Source organism: Gossypium raimondii, chromosome 8 (genome assembly GCF_025698545.1).
Source record: "Gossypium raimondii isolate GPD5lz chromosome 8, ASM2569854v1, whole genome shotgun sequence".
NCBI lineage: Eukaryota > Viridiplantae > Streptophyta > Magnoliopsida > Malvales > Malvaceae > Gossypium > Gossypium raimondii.
This window is the reverse complement of record NC_068572.1, coordinates 40189216-40210873: the sequence shown is the minus strand read 5'-3', so window position 1 is coordinate 40210873 and position 21658 is coordinate 40189216. Positions and strand designations below refer to the sequence as shown.

At 32.2% G+C, this 21658-nt stretch overlaps 1 protein-coding gene across 1 annotated transcript; it reads left to right on the top strand.

Moving 5' to 3' along the window:
• The first annotated feature begins 19321 nt into the window (after positions 1-19321).
• LOC128043045 (uncharacterized) lies at positions 19322-20254 on the top strand. The gene has a single exon (XM_052634842.1). The coding sequence runs from the start codon at positions 19322-19324 to the stop codon at positions 20252-20254; it is 933 nt and encodes a 310-aa protein (XP_052490802.1).
• The last annotated feature ends 1404 nt before the right edge of the window (positions 20255-21658 follow it).

Genomic DNA, 21658 nt, shown 5'->3' with positions numbered 1-21658 from the left:
TTGATATCTTTAATTCCACTCATTGAAGATTATTTTCATTTAATCAAATATGATTAATAGATTTTTCTCGTGAAATTTAATCATTTTATTGAAATAATATTTTAACTAAGATCATTTTCAATTAAAAAATTATAATTAATAAGCTTACTTATATGAAATAACTATAATTTTACTTAAAAGTTTAGAATATATGTTGTTATAGAGAACTAATTTAATAATGTGGAGTTATGCCTCATATTTTTGTATTGATATCGCAACGAGCAAGCACATCTCGTCCCGATGACGCGACGACCATTGTCTCGACGACGCGAAGGCCATGTCCCGATGTGGCGACATGATCTACAAGTTTTTCGATGTTCTTCTCTCGGTTAAACTCTATTTTAGTTTCCCACCTAAACTTTGATTAATCTAGAGATATTCTAGTCATATCGCACTAGGAATTTTAGCCCATGAATAGGCCTTAGTTATTCTAAGTTAGACACGCAACATAAATGTCGAAACCACTTTTTGAAAAAACCAAAAATTTAGTTATCGACTTATTAAAAATGAAAATTGGAGTCGCCACCGATCCTTTATTGGGGTATGATTGGCTCACCTTAAAACGATTTTGGTCTATGAGATTTGAGAAAACAGGTTCGGGAGTCAGTTACGCACGAGGAAGGATTAGCACCCTCGTAACGCCCAAAATTGATACCGAATCGATTGCTTAATGTCTTAATGTCGAAACTTTGAAAAGATTTTAGAATACGATCCTTTTATCCTAAATAAAATGAATTGGGTGATAAGGCTCACTTATTTCAAAGAAATAAATTGTCACATTCAGTAAGTTAGAGTGCAACATTTTAAATCCTCAAAATTAAGTTTATCTTTTGACATTTAAAACCTATGCATTTTGAAAAGGATATCTGATTATTTGGGTCAAATGAGAAAATCAAAACCCAGTAAGTTAGGGCGATTTCACAAAAGTCCTAAATATCGAATATTGCCTTTATTTCCATTCGTTAGAAAAGTCCTCATCTCGAGAAAACAACATGTCATACCCAATGCGTTAGGATACAATGTATCGAATTCCCGAGAATGAGCTTTTTATTTATGTTTTGATTAAAAAGGATATTCGGTTTCTTAGATCCCAAAGAAGATTGGAATCTAGTAAGTTAGGACACAATCTTTTCGAGGATCCCGAATCCCGAGTGTCACGTTATTTTGAAAGACTTTTGTATAAAATGATTTTTGATATTTAAACGATATTTGATGTAACCTTTTAAACGAATAAAGTGTTATGGATTGATAATGGATGACGCAAAATAATAATTCGTAAGCCACAATGTATACTAATAAACGACAAATAATCAAATAATATGAACAAGCATAGTGACAATAATTTCAATCATACATTATGTAAATATCAACATTCAACAACTAAATGAATTAATAGTCAATTTTAAAAGAAATCCAAGTGAAATAACATAAATAAAATATAATAAGTTTTCAACTAAAGAAAAATGAATATTGAAATATATCAAAAAAGGTTAAAATGAATACTATATGAAATAATAATATAAAAATGAATTAAAAAATAGTATTGTACGAAAAGAAACTCAAAATAATATATATGTTAATTTAAATAAATGATACATACAAAATAAAAACTTTATAATAGTATATGTATGGTAATATATGTAAAAAAATTGAAATAAGTAAAGTATATAAGGGAGTATTTTAAAAGAAATAAATTATACATAAGATTTAAAACATATATACAAATATATTTCAAAATAAGTTACTAAAATTACATACATATATAATAATATAATATGAAATTATCAACACATAACTTTTTATATTTGGATGGAAAAGAAAAGAAAATTCGAAAAATATTATAAAGCTATAGAAAATGTACAAACTATATTAAATAAATATAAAAAGAAATATTAATTATAAAACCTAAGTAGAAATTCATAATATATTTAAAATTATAATATATAATAAATTAAAATAACTATGTATGGTACATTTAGATAATATTAGTTTAAAATAATAGTATATTATATTTTAAATAATTCTAATAATAAATTTTAAAACAATATTAAAACTTAAATATTCAAATAATGCTAGGTTTATAAATAAATATATACTAAAGACAACAAAATCAAAATAAAATTTTAGAAAATGAATAAATTGAATTATGGATTAAATTAGATTTAAAACCAAAATCATAAGGAAAAACAGAAAATAAAATAAAATTAAAGAACCAAAATGAAATGCGCGTATTTCATAGGGGTCTAAATAGGCAATATTCCATATCCCTCAAAACGCATTGCAGCAGTATAGGCCAAAATGAAACAATATTGAAAATGTGGGGAAAATTTTGAAAATAAACAAAAACCAAATTAAATCAATGAAACAAATCAGGAGGACTAGTGGCGCAAATATTCCCTCCTAGACCAAAACACGCGGATCTGGCCGTGGTCTGGTCGGATCATCGGGTCTGGCCATTAAACGGTGCCGTTTTGGAACTATTATAAAGCTTTAAAAAAACCTAAATGCTACTCCGCCGTCTCCACTTGCAAATCAAACTAAAAGAAAAAAACCCTAAACCATCTCCTCCTGCATGCGCCGCTCAGACATTCAGGTTGTTTTGAGGCTTCGCGAACCTCACCAGAGTTTCAATCGCGACGGAGCAAGCGGAGATTCACTATTTCAGGTAATCTTTTTGTTTTCTAATCTTTTTTAAACGAATAAATGATAAAATAATAAAAAGGAAACCGTGAAATCGAAAGAAGAAAAAAAACCTTAAAAACTCACTGCGATATTTTTATTCCTTCTTTTTTCCAAATGGTTTTCCCCCTTTTTTAAAACAGTAACCAAAAGGAAAAAGAAACAGTCAAAAGAAAAAAACTCTGATCACCTTTCCAAACTTTTTGATTTCTCTGAATATCTTTTTGTATTCAATATCTCTACGTAAACTTTACAATGGTTGTTTGTTTCTTTTTATATCTCCATGTGCGAAATAAAAATAAAAATAAAATAGAAAATCCCCTATTATTTCCTATATTTTCTTGTTATTCTCTGTTGTTGTTTTGTCTGTCTCTGTTTGTTGCAGGTACGGAGGCCAGCTGGAGTGTACGGAGGCGCGTGATGGTGGTGCACGTGAGGCTCGCGTGAGGCCGAGGGGACCACAGTGGCGGGTACTGGAGGTTCTAGGGTTCCCTGCTGCTAATTTTTTCTGTTTTGGGCTATCGGGCTCGTAATTCGGGGCTGGGTTTAATGGGTTTGGTTTAGGTTTTAGGCTAGGCTAGTGTTTGGGTAGTTTAGGTTAAAATGATTTGGGCCACGTTGGGCCCATGTATTTGGACTGTGGACTTTTAAACTTTGGTTTGGTTTTTTTTATATATTTTTTGTTTATTTATTTCTGATTTGGGCCGGGTAAATTTGGGTTATTACAATAAATATTTAGATTTAGAGAATTTTTTTCCTTTTTTTGAAGGACTTTTTTTGTAGGGCTTCAGGTTTTCTTTTTAATTCTCTCCATCTCTTTTACTCTATTTTATTATAGTGAAATCTCCTTTTGCTCGTGATTTTTTATCCTCATCTGAAGAGTTTTTCCACGTAAAATTTACGTGTTTTGATCTCCTTGATTTTATTTTATTTACTTGTTCGTTGCATACACGGGTTTATTCCCTACAAATTGGTATCAAAGCTAGTTCGATTTTCGCAATCAACCTGTTTAGAGATGGAAGCATCAAGGTTTGTTATTGACAAGTTCGATGGCATCACAAATTTCAGTTTGTGGCAAGTTCATATGTCAATAATTTTGATCTAGAGTGATATTAGAAGATCCTTGTAAAGAGGAAACCCGTAGACATGGAACAATCAAAATGGGATAGGTTAGATAGAAAAGCTCTACTCACATTTCAATTATTCCTAACAAATAATGTGTTACAGGAGGTTTTGAAAGAGAAAACAATACATTATGGAAGAAATTGGAAACCTTGTACATGACAAAATATTTGGCCAATGGGTTAGTATTAAAACGTCTCTACACATTTAGAAGGGTAGAATGTGAGTCTATCAGAACTCTTATTAGTGAGTTTTTTACCCTTCTTAATGATTTAAAGAATCTCGAAGCAGAGATTAATGACGAGGATTAAGCTATGTTGTTGTTATGTTTTTTCCCTCTTCTTATAAAACTTCCAGGGAAATTCTAATTTATGGGAGATACCATCCCGTATTTGAGGACATGAAGGGAAATCTGCTAAACAAGGATAAACTCGACAATGAGTTAGGCCCAAACAAAAATTCAGACGAGCAAGCCTCAATTATAGTTGCAAGAGACAGACAACAATCCAAAAAGACAGAACAAAATAGGTCTAAAACGAGATCCAAATCCAAAAATCGTGACAAATACTATAGCTATTGAAAAAAGAAAGGCCGTGTTAAGGCAGAATGTTAGAAACTTAAAAATAAAATTAAAAGTGATGTCGAAAGTGACGGAAGAGATAAGAAGAAAGTTGAAGTTGCTTATACTAGTGTAGCCAAAAAGAGAGGTGATGATTTCTTACTGCTGTCGACGAGCAAAAGCTCCAATCATACTTCCGAATGGATCCTAGATTTAGGGTGCTCCTACCACATGTGTTCCAATAGGGATTGGTTCTTCATGTACAATTCAATTGAAGGTGGATTTTTGTTGATGGAAAATAATTCTCCTTGTAAGATAGCCAACATAGGAATCATACAAATTAGAATGCACGAAGGAATAATTCGAACATTGTCAGATGTCAAGTATGTAGCCGACTTATATAAAAATCTCACCTCGTTGAGAATTTTGAATTCTTACGGTTGTAGGATAGCCATTGAATCAATGGCTTCAAAGTCTCTAATGGAGCTCTTGTTGTAATGAAGAGACAAAAAAAGGCAGCCTATACGTTCAGTAAGGGTCTAAGGTAACTGGTGCGGCTGTAATTACTGAAAAACAACTGAAATAGTCGCCATGTCGATATGAGAAAGACCTCGGTGTCATGATGATGTGATGTCTCAACGAGAACACTCTTTACATTCCAACGATGTGGCGTGATTTTTCTCTACCGATTTTGATTCAACCAAAATTTGGCACATGCAACTGGGTCATATAAGTGAGAAAGGTCTAGCAACATTATGCAAACAAGGTCTTCTGGAAAACACTGGAATTGGTAAGTTAGGTTTCTGCAAACACTATACTTACGAAAAGTAGAAGTAAGTAAGTTTCGATTAAGTAGTTCACTGAACAAAAAGGACTCTTGACTACGTCTATTCTGATTTATGGGGTTTGACTTTTGACATCTCAAAAGAAGGTAATAAATATTCCATAACTTTTATTGATGACTATTCTAGGAAAGTTGGGGTTTATTTTCTGAAATAGAAAAACAAAGTCTTCGAGATCTTCAAGTAGTGGAAAACACTGTTGAAAAATAGATCGAAAAGTCTGTGAAGTGGTTGAGAACAGACATTGGCCTTAAGTTTTATTTTCCAGAGTTTAACAAATGCTACAAATGAGAAGAAATTGAAAGACATCTAACCGTTTTTGGAACTCTACAATAGAATGGAGTTGTAGAAAGAATGAACAAAACCTTGCTGAAAAAGGCCCCATGCATGTTTACAAATGCAGGATTAGGGAAGAAGTTTTGGGCTGAAGCCGTAAATTTGGCAAGCCATTTAATAAATCGATCTCCACATCGAGCATTGAACGATAAAGTTCCAAAGGAGATATGGTCAAGTAATCCTCCCAACTATTCTAATATTAGAATTATTGGTTGTCATGCTTATGCTAAAGTTAGCCAAGGAAAACTCGATCCAAGAGTCATAAAGTGCATTTATCTAGATTAATCTACTGTCTGAAAGGTTTTAAATTATGGTGTCCAGAAATTGACAAAATAATTGCTAGTAGAGATGTTACATTCAATGATTCTGCCATTCTTCTATCAGAAAAGGGGTTTTTTTACCTTTAAAGACACAACAAATCAGAGTATCTCGAGCAAGGAGGAGTCAAAATCCAAAAAAAAAAGTGATATCCCAATGATCTGATGTCCAACGTCATAACGACGCGATGAACAAAGGGCTCGTCCTGACGAGAAGTCATACAACGTCAGGACAACACGACAAAATCTTAACTTTCACAAGTCCGAAGCTGGTTCGAATTAGTTTGTGGCTCTATCCTACCCTAGGGTACCCTCACCATGTTAGTTAACTAATTATAAGTTGGCTTATGACAAGAAAAGGTGAGAAACCCAGCCATCACAGAAGTATTGGGAAGGAAACCTAGTGGCCTATGCTTTAAGTATTGCCAATAACATTGATTCAATTAATCCTTCGTTTTATTATGAGGCATTTCAAGCTTCTAATTCTAACAAATGGCTCATTTCTATGAAAGAAGAGATGGAATTGCTTCAAAAGAACGAGACATAGCGGCTAGTTAAACCACCAATTGGTAAAAGAATCGTTAGATGCAAATAGGTGTTTAGAAAGAATAAAGGTTTAGGTTTTAATGACACTAGGTACAAGGCAAGATTGGTTGCAACGGGCTATAGTAAAGTTGAGGGAGTTTATTTTCATGATGTTTTCTCTCTCATTGTGAAACATACATCCATCATGGCGCTTTTTGCTCTTGTTGCATCAAACAATATTGAGTTAGAGCAGTTAGATGTAAAGACTGCTTTCTTTCATAGTGACCTTGAGGAGGACATCTACATGCAACAATTGGAAGGCTTCAAATTTGAAGATAAAGAAGATCATGTTTGTCTCTTGCAAAAGTCTTTATACGGTTTGAAGTAGTCTCTTCAATAGTGGTATGAAAAGTTTGTCTCCTTCATGATAAGTATTGGTTTTCATGAAGTAAGTATGACAGTTGTGTTTATTTACAATGTCTTGATGATGGTTCTTTTATATATTTGTTGCTTTATGTTGATGATATGTTGATTGCGGCTAAGAATCCATCTAATATCATTCTTAACTCTAAGTTCGAGATGAAGGATTTAGGTGCAAAAATAAAATTTTGGGGATAGAAATTTTTAGAGATTGACATTCTAAGAATTATATTTATCGTAAAAAAAGGTACAACAAGAAGATCCTTGAGCGATTTGATATGCAAGATTCAAAATCAGTATGTACTCATTTAGCTACACACTTTAAACTCTCAAATTAAGATTCCCTACAAGATGAAGAAGATGAAAAGTACATGTCAAAAGTACCTTATTCAAGCACATTTGAAAGTTTGATGTATGAAATGGTATGCACTCGTCCCAATATTTCACATGTTAGTGTTGTTAGTTGATACATGACGAATCCCGGTAAGTTACATTGGTATGCAATTAAGTGGATTTTTAGATATTTGCGGGGTATTTCTAACATGTGCTTAGAGTTCGGAAGAAGCCCAAAGGGATTAGTCAGATATGTTGATTATGATTATGCAGGAGACTTAGATTGAAGAAGATCTCTCATACGTTACCTATTTGCTTTTGGGAATTGTGCCATTAGTTGGGAAACTACACTTCAAGCTAAAGTGGCTTTGTCAACTATTGAAGTAAAATACATGGCAATTACTAAAGCAGTAAAAAAGTAATTTGGCTAAGAGGCCTGTTTTGTGAACTGATAAGTGAAAAAGAAGCAAGTGTCGTATATTGTGATAGCCAAAGTGTCATACATCTCACTAAAGATCAAATGCATCATGAGAGAACGAAGCACATAGACTTTCGTTACCACTTTGTTCGAGAGGTGATCGTTTAAAGGGATGTTCAGATTCCTAAAATTGGCACAAAACACAATTCGACCAACATATTGACAAAGAGTCTTCTAGTTTAAAAGTTCGAGCATTTCCTTGGTAAGTATCTGATGAAGATCAAATTAGGCTCATAATAGGGCTTGGCAAGGGAGTTAAGTCAAGTATGAGTCAAGGTAGAGATTTTTGGAGTTATGCGTCGCATTTTTTTTTTTGACGTAGCAACGAGCAAGCACATCTCGTCCCAATGATGCAACAACCATTGTCTCGACGACGTGAAGGCCACGTCTCGACATGATCCACAAGTTTTTCGATTTTCTTCTCTTAGTTAAACTTTGTTTTAGTTTCCCACCTAAACTCTGATTAATCTAGAGATATTCTAGTTATATTGTATTATGAATTTTAGCCTATAAATAGGCCTCAGTTATTCTAGGTTAGTCACACAACATAAATATGTAGATTGAGAGAATTTTGTTCTTTATTTTGAAGGATTTTTTCTTGTGGGGCTTCAGGTTTTCCTTTTAATTCTCTCCATCTCTTTTACTCTTTTATTATAGTGAAATCTCCATTTACCTGTGGTTTTTTATCCTAATTTGAGGAGTTTTTTCACGTAAAATTTACGTGTTTTGATCTTCTCGATTTTATTTTATTTACTTGTTCGTTGCATACACGAGTTTATTTCCTACAAATAAATAATGTACTTCTTAACTACGGATGTTGCTATTATAAGGAAAAGTTGTTACAGATGATTAAAATAAAACATAAAAAAAGTCAGTTCTTATAGAAACTTGACTATTATAATGAAATGTTGTTATAGCAAGTGATTGTTATAAAATGATTGAGTGTATAATAATGCACATTTAACCTAAGTTCATATGTAATTTTAAGATTTATCCCTAAATACAATGATATTCTGCATAAACAATATTATCTTTTTTATATAAATAAAATTTTATTTATTTATTTATTAAATTTCTTAACTATTATCAATTATGAAAAGTAAAATATAATTCTTCTTTAGATCAAATTCGCACATTAAATTAAAATTATTTTTAGCCTTGTGAAATTTTAAAACTAATATAGGACGTCTAATGCTTTGGTTATGTTCTAATATTATGATCTCTTTTACTCACTTTTTTTTCTTTTCAATCTTTTTGAAAGTACGCTTTATATAAAAACGACAAGCGTGTTTTTCTCCTCCTTGTGGGAAATGGCTCGTATATAAAAAAAAAGAATTACCTATCTATAGGTGAAGTAATGGTAGGAGTAAGTTTTCTTTTTTAATAATATAATTTTGGACCCTAAATTTGGTAATTAGGTTTGTCTTAGTACTTGTATTTTTTGGTCTATTTTATTTTTGAACATGGCAACTAGATCTATATTGGTCCCTGAACATGGATTCTGTTAAGATCAATATTAATTGGTATTATTGTTGTTATAATTAAGTAGTTAATGGGTCTATCATTTTTACCGCCTTGGTATATATCGGTATCAATATATTTAGATGTTCCATTTAGTACTTTATGGTGAATATATCATACTAATATTTTAAACTAATAATAAACACAATGGATAAATAATAAAATTATACATTGATTTTGATTAAATGTGCAATTTGATAATAAACTTTAATCTTGTGTAATTATACACATTAAAATTTGATTTTGGTTTAAACGTATACAAAAACTCGATTTTGATTCAATTTTTTCATTAGTAAAAGACCTCTCTAGTCCCTCTCAATTCAATAATGAGCAAATTGGTTCCTCTCAAAAACATGGAGCAATTTAATCCCTATCAATTTTAAAAGGAGCAACTAATGACAATTAATCATAGAGTTAATATCTTACATCAATTGTATATAATTTTATTGATATAATAACAAGTTTAGCTCTCGGTGCTTACATATTTTGTCAATTTGGTCTTGATTCTAAAAGATTCAACAAATTTAGTCTCAACATTTACACAAAATTTGTGGGCTAAATTTGTTAAATCAAGAACAAATTGACAAAATGTATAGACTTTGAAGGCTAAATTTGTTATTATAACAATTGAAATTATATACAATTGATGTAGAACATTAATGCAATGCTTAATTGTCCTTAGCTACTCACTTTCAAAATTGACAGGGATTAAATTGCTCCACTTTTTTTTTTGAGAGGGACCAATTTTCTCAATATCGATATTGGGAGGGACTAAAAAGGTCTTTTTACCAAACTCATTTAATAAAATTAATACATCTATCTATTTTTGTTTTATTTAAGTATAATTATTTATGTATCTAATATGTAAACAAAAAGATGGTGTTACATCAATAATAATGTTCGTGATTAGTGAAAATTGAACCAAATCAAAATGTCATGTATAAAATCATACAGAATCAAACTTGGTATACAGTCAACCCTCTATATAACAACTCCATTTGTCTACCCATATTTTGCATGTTATAGAGAGATGGTTGTTATAGACCTATAACAACATGTTGTTATCAAAAGGTAATCATTGTAAGCTTACCATAGAATTCATATCGTGAATTTTATCAAAAAAAGAAAGTGAGAATTATGTTCTAAAAAGAAAGACGGAAAATAAGTTACATTCTTTCATATGGTTAATTATAAAGTTCATAGATATAACAAGTTCAATTAATCAATATGAGTTACAAAATTAAATTAATTAATTTATCATGAGTTATTAAATTTAAGTAATTAATTTATAGGTTTATGATGTTTCAATTTTATAGTAGATTATTTAATTAGGGAACTTAATAGTTTCTTGAATTGATATATTTAATTTCACTCATTGTTGAAGATTATTTTCATTTAATCAAATATGATTAATAGATTTTTCAAGTGAAATTTAATCATTTACTGAAATAATATTTTAATTAAGATCATTTTAATTTAATAATATATAATTAATAGGCTTATATGAAATAACTATAATTTTACTTAAAAGTTTAGAATATATGTTGTCATAGAGAACTAATTTAATAAAGAACGTACTTCATAACTAACAATGTTGCTATTATAAATGAAAATATGTTATAGAAGATTAAAATAAAATATAAAAAAATTGATTCTTTTATAAATTTGACTGTTATAGCGGAATGTTGTTATAGCGGGTGGTCGTTATAAAGAGGTCGATGTTAGAACCGTAGTGGTGTTAGAACCGTAAAACAAGATCTGATATAAACTTAAAACTGTAAACTAGGATCTGTCATGTCAAATCATTAAGAATAAATTAAGAACAAAACTTAATGCGGAAGCGTACATGGATCCATCGATATCTTGAAATCTTCAAGTCTTATGATTTTAATCTTCCAAATTAGCACACAAGTAATTCAAAGGATGGACTCACTCTTTTCTATAGAAAAGTTATGTATGTGTAATTTGGGGACGATAACCTTAATATTTATAAATTTTGCACATTAACCCTAATTTCTAATTTGACTCATACTTTATTTAATAACTAAAGCCTAATAAACCTTAACCAAATTAGATCACTTTTAATTTGGGCTAATCTTTTATTATAGTAAACAATAACATGTAATTATGCTTATTATATATGTGATGTCTATATTTTTGCAACAATCTCCCACTTGGACCACATATATATACCGATTACCTTATAACTATATGTCATTATATAACCTTATGAGCTCAAAACCTTACTATCATTCCCAAAAGGTATACCGAACAATCTTTCCCATTAATTATTTTAACATAGAAGCAAGGAGACTTTTGTTACATATATCGTAGCTAAATTCATCCTTGATCACATATATTAATACAACCAAATGACATAGATCAAATATGGATGTGCAGCATGAAAATTATATGCAATATTATCCAAATATACCTATTTCCAATTGGTCCTTCTTAGCTTTAGTAAGATCAAACCTTACCAAAATCAGAGTGTGAATAAATCAAATAAACTTTATTTCTATAGAAAATAACCTTAAGTTGAAATAATCGAAATTTTGTTTATAATAGAAAAGCATTTAAAATTACAATCTCCCACTAAAACTAAATATCCTGGAATGACATTGCATCCATATAAGCAGCCTGCTTTTATAAAACCTTGGGTGTAGTCCCTTAGTAAACGGGTCCGCAATCATGGAGTTTGTCTCAATATGCTTTATAGGCACCTAACCACTCTGAAATTTTACTTTAAAAGCCAGAAACTTAAAGTCTATGTGCTTTGAACTTGATGTGCTCTTGTTGTTAATGGAAAAAAGGACTACTAATTATTGTCATAATTTACACCTTAGTGACAAAATTTGGCATCAATATTCCATCAACATCTGAGTCTGTATACTTGATGATCTCTAACTTATCACACCTCCGATATGTGAGCATATATAATCTTTTGTTCTCTGAAGATACCTCATAACCCTCTTGGTTGTTATCTAATTGTCCATACCAAGGTTGCTTAAATGTCTACCTAACATCCCAACAATGTACGAAATATCCGGATGCGTACATACTTGAGCATACATTAGACTCCCAATAGTTGATGCATAGAGAATATTTTCAATTTCTTGAATTTCAAGGTTACTTTTAGGGCATTGAGTAAGATTAAATTTGTCTCTTTTAGCAACAGAGGTGTCATCTAGTCTAAAATATTGCATGTTAAAACCTTTTGAGTACTTTATCGATATAACTTTTTTGTGACAATTCAAGAATAACCCGAGACCGCTCTTAATGTATTTGAATTCCTAAAACAAAATAGGCATCCCCAAGATCATTCATCTCAAAATGCTTAGGTAAAAGCCGCTTGGTTTCGTGCAATGAACCTATATCATTAGTGGCAATAAAAATGTCATTGACATATAGAACCAAAAATATATACTTACTCCCACTGAATTTGTGATACACACAATCATCAACAATATTCATCTCAAAACCGAAGAGACAATTACTTGATGAAACTTGTGGTACCATTAAGAGGAAGCTTGTTTGAGTCTATAGATAGATTTTGTTAATTTGCAAATCATATTCTTTGGTTTTCCCGACTCAAAGTTTTTTGGTTGTACCATATAAATTGTTTCTTCAATGTCGTCATTGAGAAACATAGTCTTAACATCCAGCTAATATAAATCGAGATCAAGAAGAGCAACAAGCGCCATGATTGTCCTGAAAGAGTCTTTCGATGAACTGGAGAGAAATACTTTGTAAAATCAATGCCTTCTTTCTGACTATATCATTTAGCTACAAGATGCGCCTTATACCTCTCCACGTTACCATTTACATCGCTCTTGGTTTTAAATAGATATTTAAAACCAATTGGTTTTACACCTTCAGGTAATGGGACAAGTTCCCAAACTTTATTGTCTTGTATAAGCTTATACTCTTCTTACATGACATCAATCAACTATTGAGAATTAGAACATTTCATGAACTGACGAAAGTTGATTGGATCAACTTTCACCATTCCATTTTCATTCTCATGTTCTTGGAGAAATTCAATATAATTATTTGAAATAGCATTTCTCTTCTCTCTCATGGACCTCCTTAATGGCACTTATTCTTGAGGTTGTTGAGTTTGTTCTTCTGAAACAATTACTTCATCTTAAATAGGGAGTTGTTCAATATTGTCTTGTTAAGTATCTAAATTCACTTCCTGATCAATGATTGGTATGAGAACCTAAACATCGTCAAAAGTAATAGCAAGAACTGAGTTAGAATCTAATTCCTCCTTAAAAGCAATGCCTTTAACTTTATTTCTCCCTCTAAACTCAACATCCTAAAAAAAATGTTGTAGTTCCTATCTTGAAAATATTCCTATTTGTGGGATCATAAAACTTATAGCCCTTAGATAGCTCAAAATAATCAATAAAGTAGTTGCTCACTACTTTGGAGTCTAATTTCTTTTCATGTGGCGTATAAAGCCTTGCCTCAGCTGGAAATCCCCAAATGTGAAACTACTTTAGACTAGGGTTTCGACTTGTCCAAAGCTCATAAGGTGTTTTTACAGGTGCTTTAGTGGGTACTCTATTAAGAATATAAGCTGCTATCTTTAAAAGCACTGGTCAAATGAGCATTTTTAGACTTATCATGTTTCAACATTTTTTCCTCTTGCACACAATGAGAAATGAGCTCATTTAGAGTCCATTTCTCCTTTTCACAATTGTAACTAATTTTAAATTGGTTAAAATGTGCAAGAAGTGATACCAAAACCATAAGAACAAGTAGTTCCTTAGAAACTCGATCTTAAGTGTCTTAAGTCTTGAAGCAACACGAAACATCTCTATAATGTACTTCCTTATGTTTTCTTGGCCCTAATACTTCATAGACATCAAAGAAATCAGAAGTTATGTCCTTTTAACCTTATTGTTTTTGGCAAAACATTTCTAAATTTTGTCAAGGAAACCTTTGGCCTGAGTAATCTCTTCAGATTCTGTGCCCCTAAAGGCTTCTTGAATGCTGTGCTCATGATTATTAGACTCGTGCGATTTGAACGATCCCATCTCTCAAAATCGTTTTTAGCTTCAAAGGTACTTGTTGTAATTAGAGGTGCAAGTTTTTCTTCCTTTAGTGCAAGTTCTATGCCCATACAATCAAGCACTACAAGTAAGTGCCTTTTCCATTCCTTGAAATTAGTCTCATTAAGCATTAGTATAAAATTTATATTAACAAATATTGTGGCAGCAGAAGATGAACTAGCTGAATATAGAATAAAATAGATAAAAACAAGCTCATATCAATATTCATAAGTAAACAATAAATTCAAAATAATGACTAATCCCATCTCAAGATGCCAAACACAACATTAATAGCAAGTTTTTGGACAGAATTATTAACAGTAAGTGATACTCTTGTTATAGCAATCAGACATTGACAATAAATTATGTCAAACAATGAATCAATCTTTGGACTAACTTATTGCTCTCATAAAGTACCTTATAATTGTCACACATCTATCACCTCAAATATCATTCAAATTCTTCCAAAATATTAACTTACCTTTAGGACAATTAATAAACGCATGAATCACAAAAACATATAATCATCTTGATATTTTAAATAAACTAATCTACATAAAAGAAGTCACTTTGTTGGCATTTTGTTTCAACTAATCTATTTAAAATATTAGGCATTCTTAATTAAATCCCAAAGCCAAAAATGAATTTATTTGTTTCAAAATATTTCAAATTTAAACCAAAATAATTTGAATAAAGGTAAAACTCATATCAAGATATTGGACACTCCATTATTATTTCATTTTTTGACAAAAAATATTAACTTGTAAGTGATATCTTATTGTAGTAATAAAAAATTGACAATAAAAACATGTCGAACAATAAATTTTCCTTTGGGCCGATTTATTGCTCACATGTAAAATTGAATAACTGTCACATGTTTATCACCACAGTTGCACATGTAATTTTATTAAATATTAACCTTCCTTTGGGCCGATCAATATTAACATGACTTAAGTTACATGCACACAACCTTTTATATTTTAAAACAAAATAATTTCAATAACATAGATCACTTTGGCAGCTTATTATTTCAATTAAGTTATTTTAATATATATATATATATAAACATACCAATATTCAAATTTAAATGTTCATAACAGTCAAAGGTCAGAACTGCAATTTCTGATTGCACTACAATTTTTGAAATAACCGAAAATAAGGTTGTCTAAATAGCGCAATAAAAGATCAAAAACTTTAATCTTTCACTTATTTTTTTAAACCATATATGTCAAAACCTAACATAAATAATATAGTGATTCAAAGCCAAATAATTAACAAGCACATGTATTCATAATTTTGGCATAGACAAAAACACCAAAGCAATTCACGCATATACGTGTATTCAAAATCAAATAGAAAAACTTAATTTGCATATACCATGTAAATTCAAAATTTTATTTATGATTAAACAAAGATTCACATGAATACTTGAAAAATATTTTCAAGCCAATAAATCTCAAAAACAAAATCATAATAGTTAGCATATCTCACAATTCATACAATAAACGATATCATCATAATTTAACCAAATATTTGGAACCATAAGATGTCAAAACCTATATTATAGAATTGATAAATGATAAAACTAATATATTTTAATCCCACTCTTAATGCGTTTTTGGATGATTCTTTATGCAAATTGGTGAATTTGATGCTCTTAATCCTTTGAATTCATGTTCCTATACTTAGGTGAGCATTTGAGAGAAAAAGGAGCGAAAATCAGACATAAAGAGCAGATTTTAGGACCCACATGGGCTGGGCCTTTCCAAACGGGCTAGACACACACCCTTGTGAGCCATACGGCCTGGACACACGGCCATGTGCCAGCCCATGTCGATTTCGCAACTCATTTCCCAAACACATGAAAAAACGCAATTTTTAGGCTTTCTGAGCATTCTAAAGTTTATAAATACCAAATAGAAGAAGATATATGGGAGCCATCAGAGAAGCTTGAAGAAAAAAACTCGAAGAACACCATTGGAGTTAACTCTGAAGTAGATTTCCATCAAGATCGAAGACCTCCTTTTAATTTCTTTAGAAGTTTTTATGAGTTTCTTTGAATCTTGTGGTTTTTCTGACTTTGGGATGTTTTTATTCAGAATTATGAACTAATTCCCTAGATACCTAGGGAAGATGAAACCTAAGATGAATTTTATTATTTGATTTCTATTTTACGCGATAAATACTTTGTAACAGCCCGATTTTGGGCCTAGTCAGAACAATGGTTTCGGGACCACAAATTCGACGAGGGAAAATATTATTATTATATTTTTATGATCTAAAATTTCACGAAAAAATTTCGTAAAAATTTCGTTCGAAAATTTTGACGTTTGGGCACTCAATTTAGTCAAAAGGACTAAATTGTAAAAGTGCAAAAGTTGAGTTCTACATGTTAGAAGTGTCTAATTGTTATGAAATTATAAATTGGTGGTCCTTATATGGTAATTAGACCATTAGTTAATTGATGGACAAAAATAGACATAAGAAATGGGTGAAATAGAATTTTTTTTAAATGGGGGCATTTTAGTCATTTAGTAATAAAAAGAATTAAAAAGGGAAAAAGATGGCAAAATGTGCTCATCTTCTCCATGGTGAACGAAATCAGCAAGGGGGAAGCCATAGTTAGGTTTTTTAAGCTTCCAAGCTCAATAGTAAGTGATTCCAAGCCCCGTTTTTAATGTTCTTTACGTTTTTGGAGTCCTAGTAGCTTAATTTAGCTTATTCTAGCAATAATTTAACCTAGGGTTTATATTTGGAAAAATATCCATAGGTGAAAAGTGTTTATTTTTCTATTTTATGGTGGACTATGAAGCTAGAAATTATGTTAAACAACTTTTGCTAAGCGATTTTAAACGAAAACGGGTAAATTGACATAATTGGTAAAAATAGTTAATGTTCAAAAGTATGTGTTAGAGTGAGAATTTGATGTTTCCATAGAAGGAAAAAGTGTTCAGCATGTTTTAAAACATAAGAATAAGAGATGAAATTTAATTTCCGAGCTTAGGGACAAAAGTGTAAATATTCAAAAGTTTGGGGGCAAAATTGTAATTTTTCAAAAAGTTGGGTGGAGGACTATTTTATTAAATTTGATATATGTTGAGATTTATTTGAACATAAAATAAATATTTGGCAAAGATTCTAAAAGTGTGGTTAAGTTGGGAAAGGTGGTAAACTGTTGAAAAACACGGTTTCCGGTTGAACACTCGGAATAGGCCGGATTACATTGAATATAAAGGGGGTTGCTAAGTGCTGATTCCCCCAAGGGGTTGCTAAGTGCTGATTCCCCGATTCATTGGTGGTTGCTAAGTGCTGATTCCACCGTATCTTAAATGTGAAAGGGGTTGCTAAGTGCTGATTCCCCGAATTATTGGTGGCTGCTAATTGCTGATTCCATCGTACCTTAAATGTAAAGGGGGTTGCTAAGTGCTGATTCCCCCGAGAGGTTGCTAAGTGCTGATTCCCCGAATCATTGGTGGTTGCTAAGTGCTGATCGCATCGTATCTTAAATGTGAAAGGGGTTGCTAAGTGCTGATTCCCCGACTCATTGGTGGTTGCTAAGTGCTGAATCCACCGATAACGGATAACATTCCGAGTGTTCAACGAGGAAATTGGAAAGGTGAATATTTATATATGGTGGACAGGTTTATGGGAGGAATATTGGGTTTGATACTTAATCAACCCATATGTAAGATGGGAGGAAATATCAAAAATACAAAAGAACAATTTAAATACAAAACTGTTTTGAATAATAACAGATGGGCAAATTTGAAAAATCACCATAAATGGTGGAAAATGAATTAAAGGTTGAATAATATATGAAATTGAAGCTGGATGAGTTTATTTTCATATGAAAGAAATAGAGCAAGCAAAAGAGTTGTATATTTGGGGATATTTGAATTTTATTAAGATAGGGTTGAATTGATTTCGAAATCCCCTGTTCCAACTTTGGAAAATCACCATAAATTGTAAAAAAATAATTATGGCCTGAAATTTATATGTTTGGATTCCTTAATGAGTATATTTTTAATATAAACAAACGAGAACATTTTTTGAATTCTGTACAGGGAGTTGAGTAAATTTTAGTAAGGAGAGGTCAGAACTGTCGAGCAGTGAAACAGGGGAATCTTTAGAGAATAAACTGTACTAATTGGCCAAACCAAAAATTCTTGAAATTTTATGATGGAAATTTATATGAATCTAGTTTCGAGAAAAATTTACGGAACTTAATTTGAAGCCCTGTAGCTCCAGATAAAAATAAATTAGTGACTGTGACGTAGAAAAATAGCTTGTTGGAAATTGAACAAACAATGAAATTTATGCGTGATTAAAATTATGTTACTATGTAATCATGTGAGGAATTTATTTATTGGTCATATGTTTACTTACTAAGCTATATGCTTACTCGTTTTTATTTTCCCTTGATTATAGTGACATGAATCAGCTCGGAACTTGGACGACGTCAGATAATCATCCACACTATCATCAACTTTTTGGGTATTTTGCAATTAATACTTTGGAAACATGGCATGTATAGATGACTTTATGTAATATGGTATAAATATGTATATATTCAGTATTGTTCGGTTTAATATGTTGGTGTTTATTAATGGATAAATTATGTCTGAACATATAACTATAATTGCTTGGAAATATTGAAGTTTTTTGAAATTGTCTTTGAAAATTTGCAGGGGGTTTTAGGTAAAAATAAGCAGAAATGCTGCCGAAATTTTTATAAAAAAAATTTATAAGTGTTGAGTTCTAGTAATACCTCATACTCTGTTCTTGCAAGGAACATAGGTAAGGGGTGTTGCATTTTTGTGGTATCAGAGCTACGGTTTAGCCGGTTCTCGGACTAATAAAATATGCGAGAAAGTCTATCTATACATGCCATAATTATATTGTGATAGTGTGATGATTTTTTACGTTTTAAATTGTGTTTATATTTTTTTATATAGTAAATGGAACCAGACCGAGCTGTAATGGATGATGTGGAAAGTAACACGCCGGCTTCTGCACAAGGGACCGTGCCTGAAGAAAGTAGACATGAGAGGCATAGTCAGGATGAGGCTCTGGAAGTCTTCCTTTGAATGATGAGTAATTGGTACACAGAATTTGTTCGTGTAAATCCGAATGCTCAACGTCCTCCACCCCCTCCTATTCCTCAATCGGTCCCCGTAGCTCCACAAAGTGTTGATTTGGTAAGATCAAGTAAACCTCCCGTTGACAAAATTCGAAAGCATGGGGCTGAAGATTTCAGGGCTAATGTTGGTGATGATCTAGAAAAAGCAGAGTTTTGGCTGGAAAACACTATTCGGGTATTTGATGAACTATCTTGTACTTCTGATGAATGTTTGAAATGTGTTGTGTCTTTATTGAAGGATTCGGCATACCATTGGTGGAAAACATTAATATCAGTGGTTCCGAAAGAAAGAGTTACTTGGGACTTCTTCCAGGAGGAATTCAAAAAGAAATATATAAGCCAACGATTTATTGATCAGAAACGCAATGAGTTTCTTGAGTTGAAACAGGGTCGGATGTCTGTGGTAGAATATGAAAGGGAGTTTGTTAGGCTCAGCAAGTATGCCCAGGAATGTGTGCCCACGGAGGCCATTATGTGTAAAAGATTTGAAGAGGGGTTAAATGAAGATATCAGATTGTACGTTGGGGTTTTAAAGTTGAAAGAATTTGTAGTACTAGTTGACCGAGCCTGTAAAGCTGAAGAACTGAGTAAAGAAAAGAGAAAAGGGGAGATTGAAGCTCGAGATGTAAGAAAAAGATCAATGAGCAGGACATTTCAATCCCATCCAAAGAAGCTTAAAGGGATGGATCCGCGATCAACTGGTTCAGCTGGGTATTCACGTAGAGATCGAGGGAAACCATACCCCGGAGCTAAAACTCAAACTACCTCGATGGCAAGTGTGGGCAATGTGGGGAATACTAGACCTGAGTGTCAACAGTGTGGCAGGCGACATGCTGGAGAGTGTTGGGGATTTAGACGAGCCTGTTTCAGGTGTGGTTCTTAAGAACATTATATAAAAGATTTCCCTAAGAGAATAGAGGAAGAAAGATTGCAGAGAGCTAGATTGGGTGATATTATTAGTAGAGGTAGACCACCCAGGAATGTTGAGAGCAAAGTCAGTGATAAAAGTGTGGCGCAAGATATAGTTGGGAGATCAGAAACTAGAACGCCTGCCAAAACTTATGCCATACGTGCTCGTGAGGATGCATCATCTCCTGACGTAATTACTGGTACATTTTCTCTTCATGATATTGATGTTGTTGCTTTGATTGACCCTAAGTCTACTCATTCATATGTATGTGTGAATTTAGTATCTAGTAAGAATTTGTCTGTTGACAATACTGAATTTGTGGTTAAAGTATCAAATCCTTTAGACAAATATGTCTTAGTCGATAAGGTTTGTAAGAATTGTCCTCTGATGATTCACGGTCACTGTTTCTCGGCTAATTTGATGTTGTTACCATTTGATGAGTTTGATGTTATTCTGGGGATGGATTGGTTGATATTGCATGATGCCAAGGTAAATTGTAGACAGAAAATCCTGGAATTGAAATGTGAAAATGGTGAAATTCTCCAGATTGAAGTAGAGGAGTCGAATAAATTGCCTATGGTGATTTCACACATGTCTACTCAGAAATACTTGAGAAAAGGATGTGAAGCTTATCTTGCTTATGTGTTGAATACTGATATAACTGGGTCGAAGCTTGAATCAATACCGGTAGTTTGTGAATTTCCGGACGTGTTTCTAGAGGGATTGCCTGGGTTACCTCCGGTTAGAGAAGTTGAGTTTGTTATTGATTTGTTACCTGGTACTGCACCAATTTCTATTGCACCGTATCGGATGGCTCCGACTGAGTTGAAAGAATTAAAAGCTCAATTACAAGAGTTGACAGATAAATGATTTGTGAGACCAAGTTTTTCTCCTTGGGGTGCTCCTGTATTATTAGTGAAAAAGAAAGGTGACTCTATGAGACTTTTCATTGACTATCGTCAGCTCAACAAAGTGACTATAAAGAACAAGTACCCTTTACCGAGAATTGATGATTTGTTCGACCAACTAAAAGGAGCAGCAGTGTTTTCAAAGATTGATCTGAGGTCGGGTTACTATCAGTTGAGAGTTAGGGAGTCCGATGTGCCAAATACCGCTTTCAGAACGAGGTATGGCCATTATGAATTTCTGGTAATACCTTTTGGGTTGACTAATGCTCCGGCTATTTTTATGGATTTAATAAACCGAATTTTCTGGCCGTATCTAGATAAGTTTGTGGTGGTGTTCATAGATGATATTTTAATTTATTCTCGGGATGAATCCGAGCACGCCGAACATTTGAGAATTGTGTTGCAAATTCTGAGAGAGAAGAAATTATATGCTAAATTTAGCAAAAGTGAGTTTTGGCTTCGTGAGGTT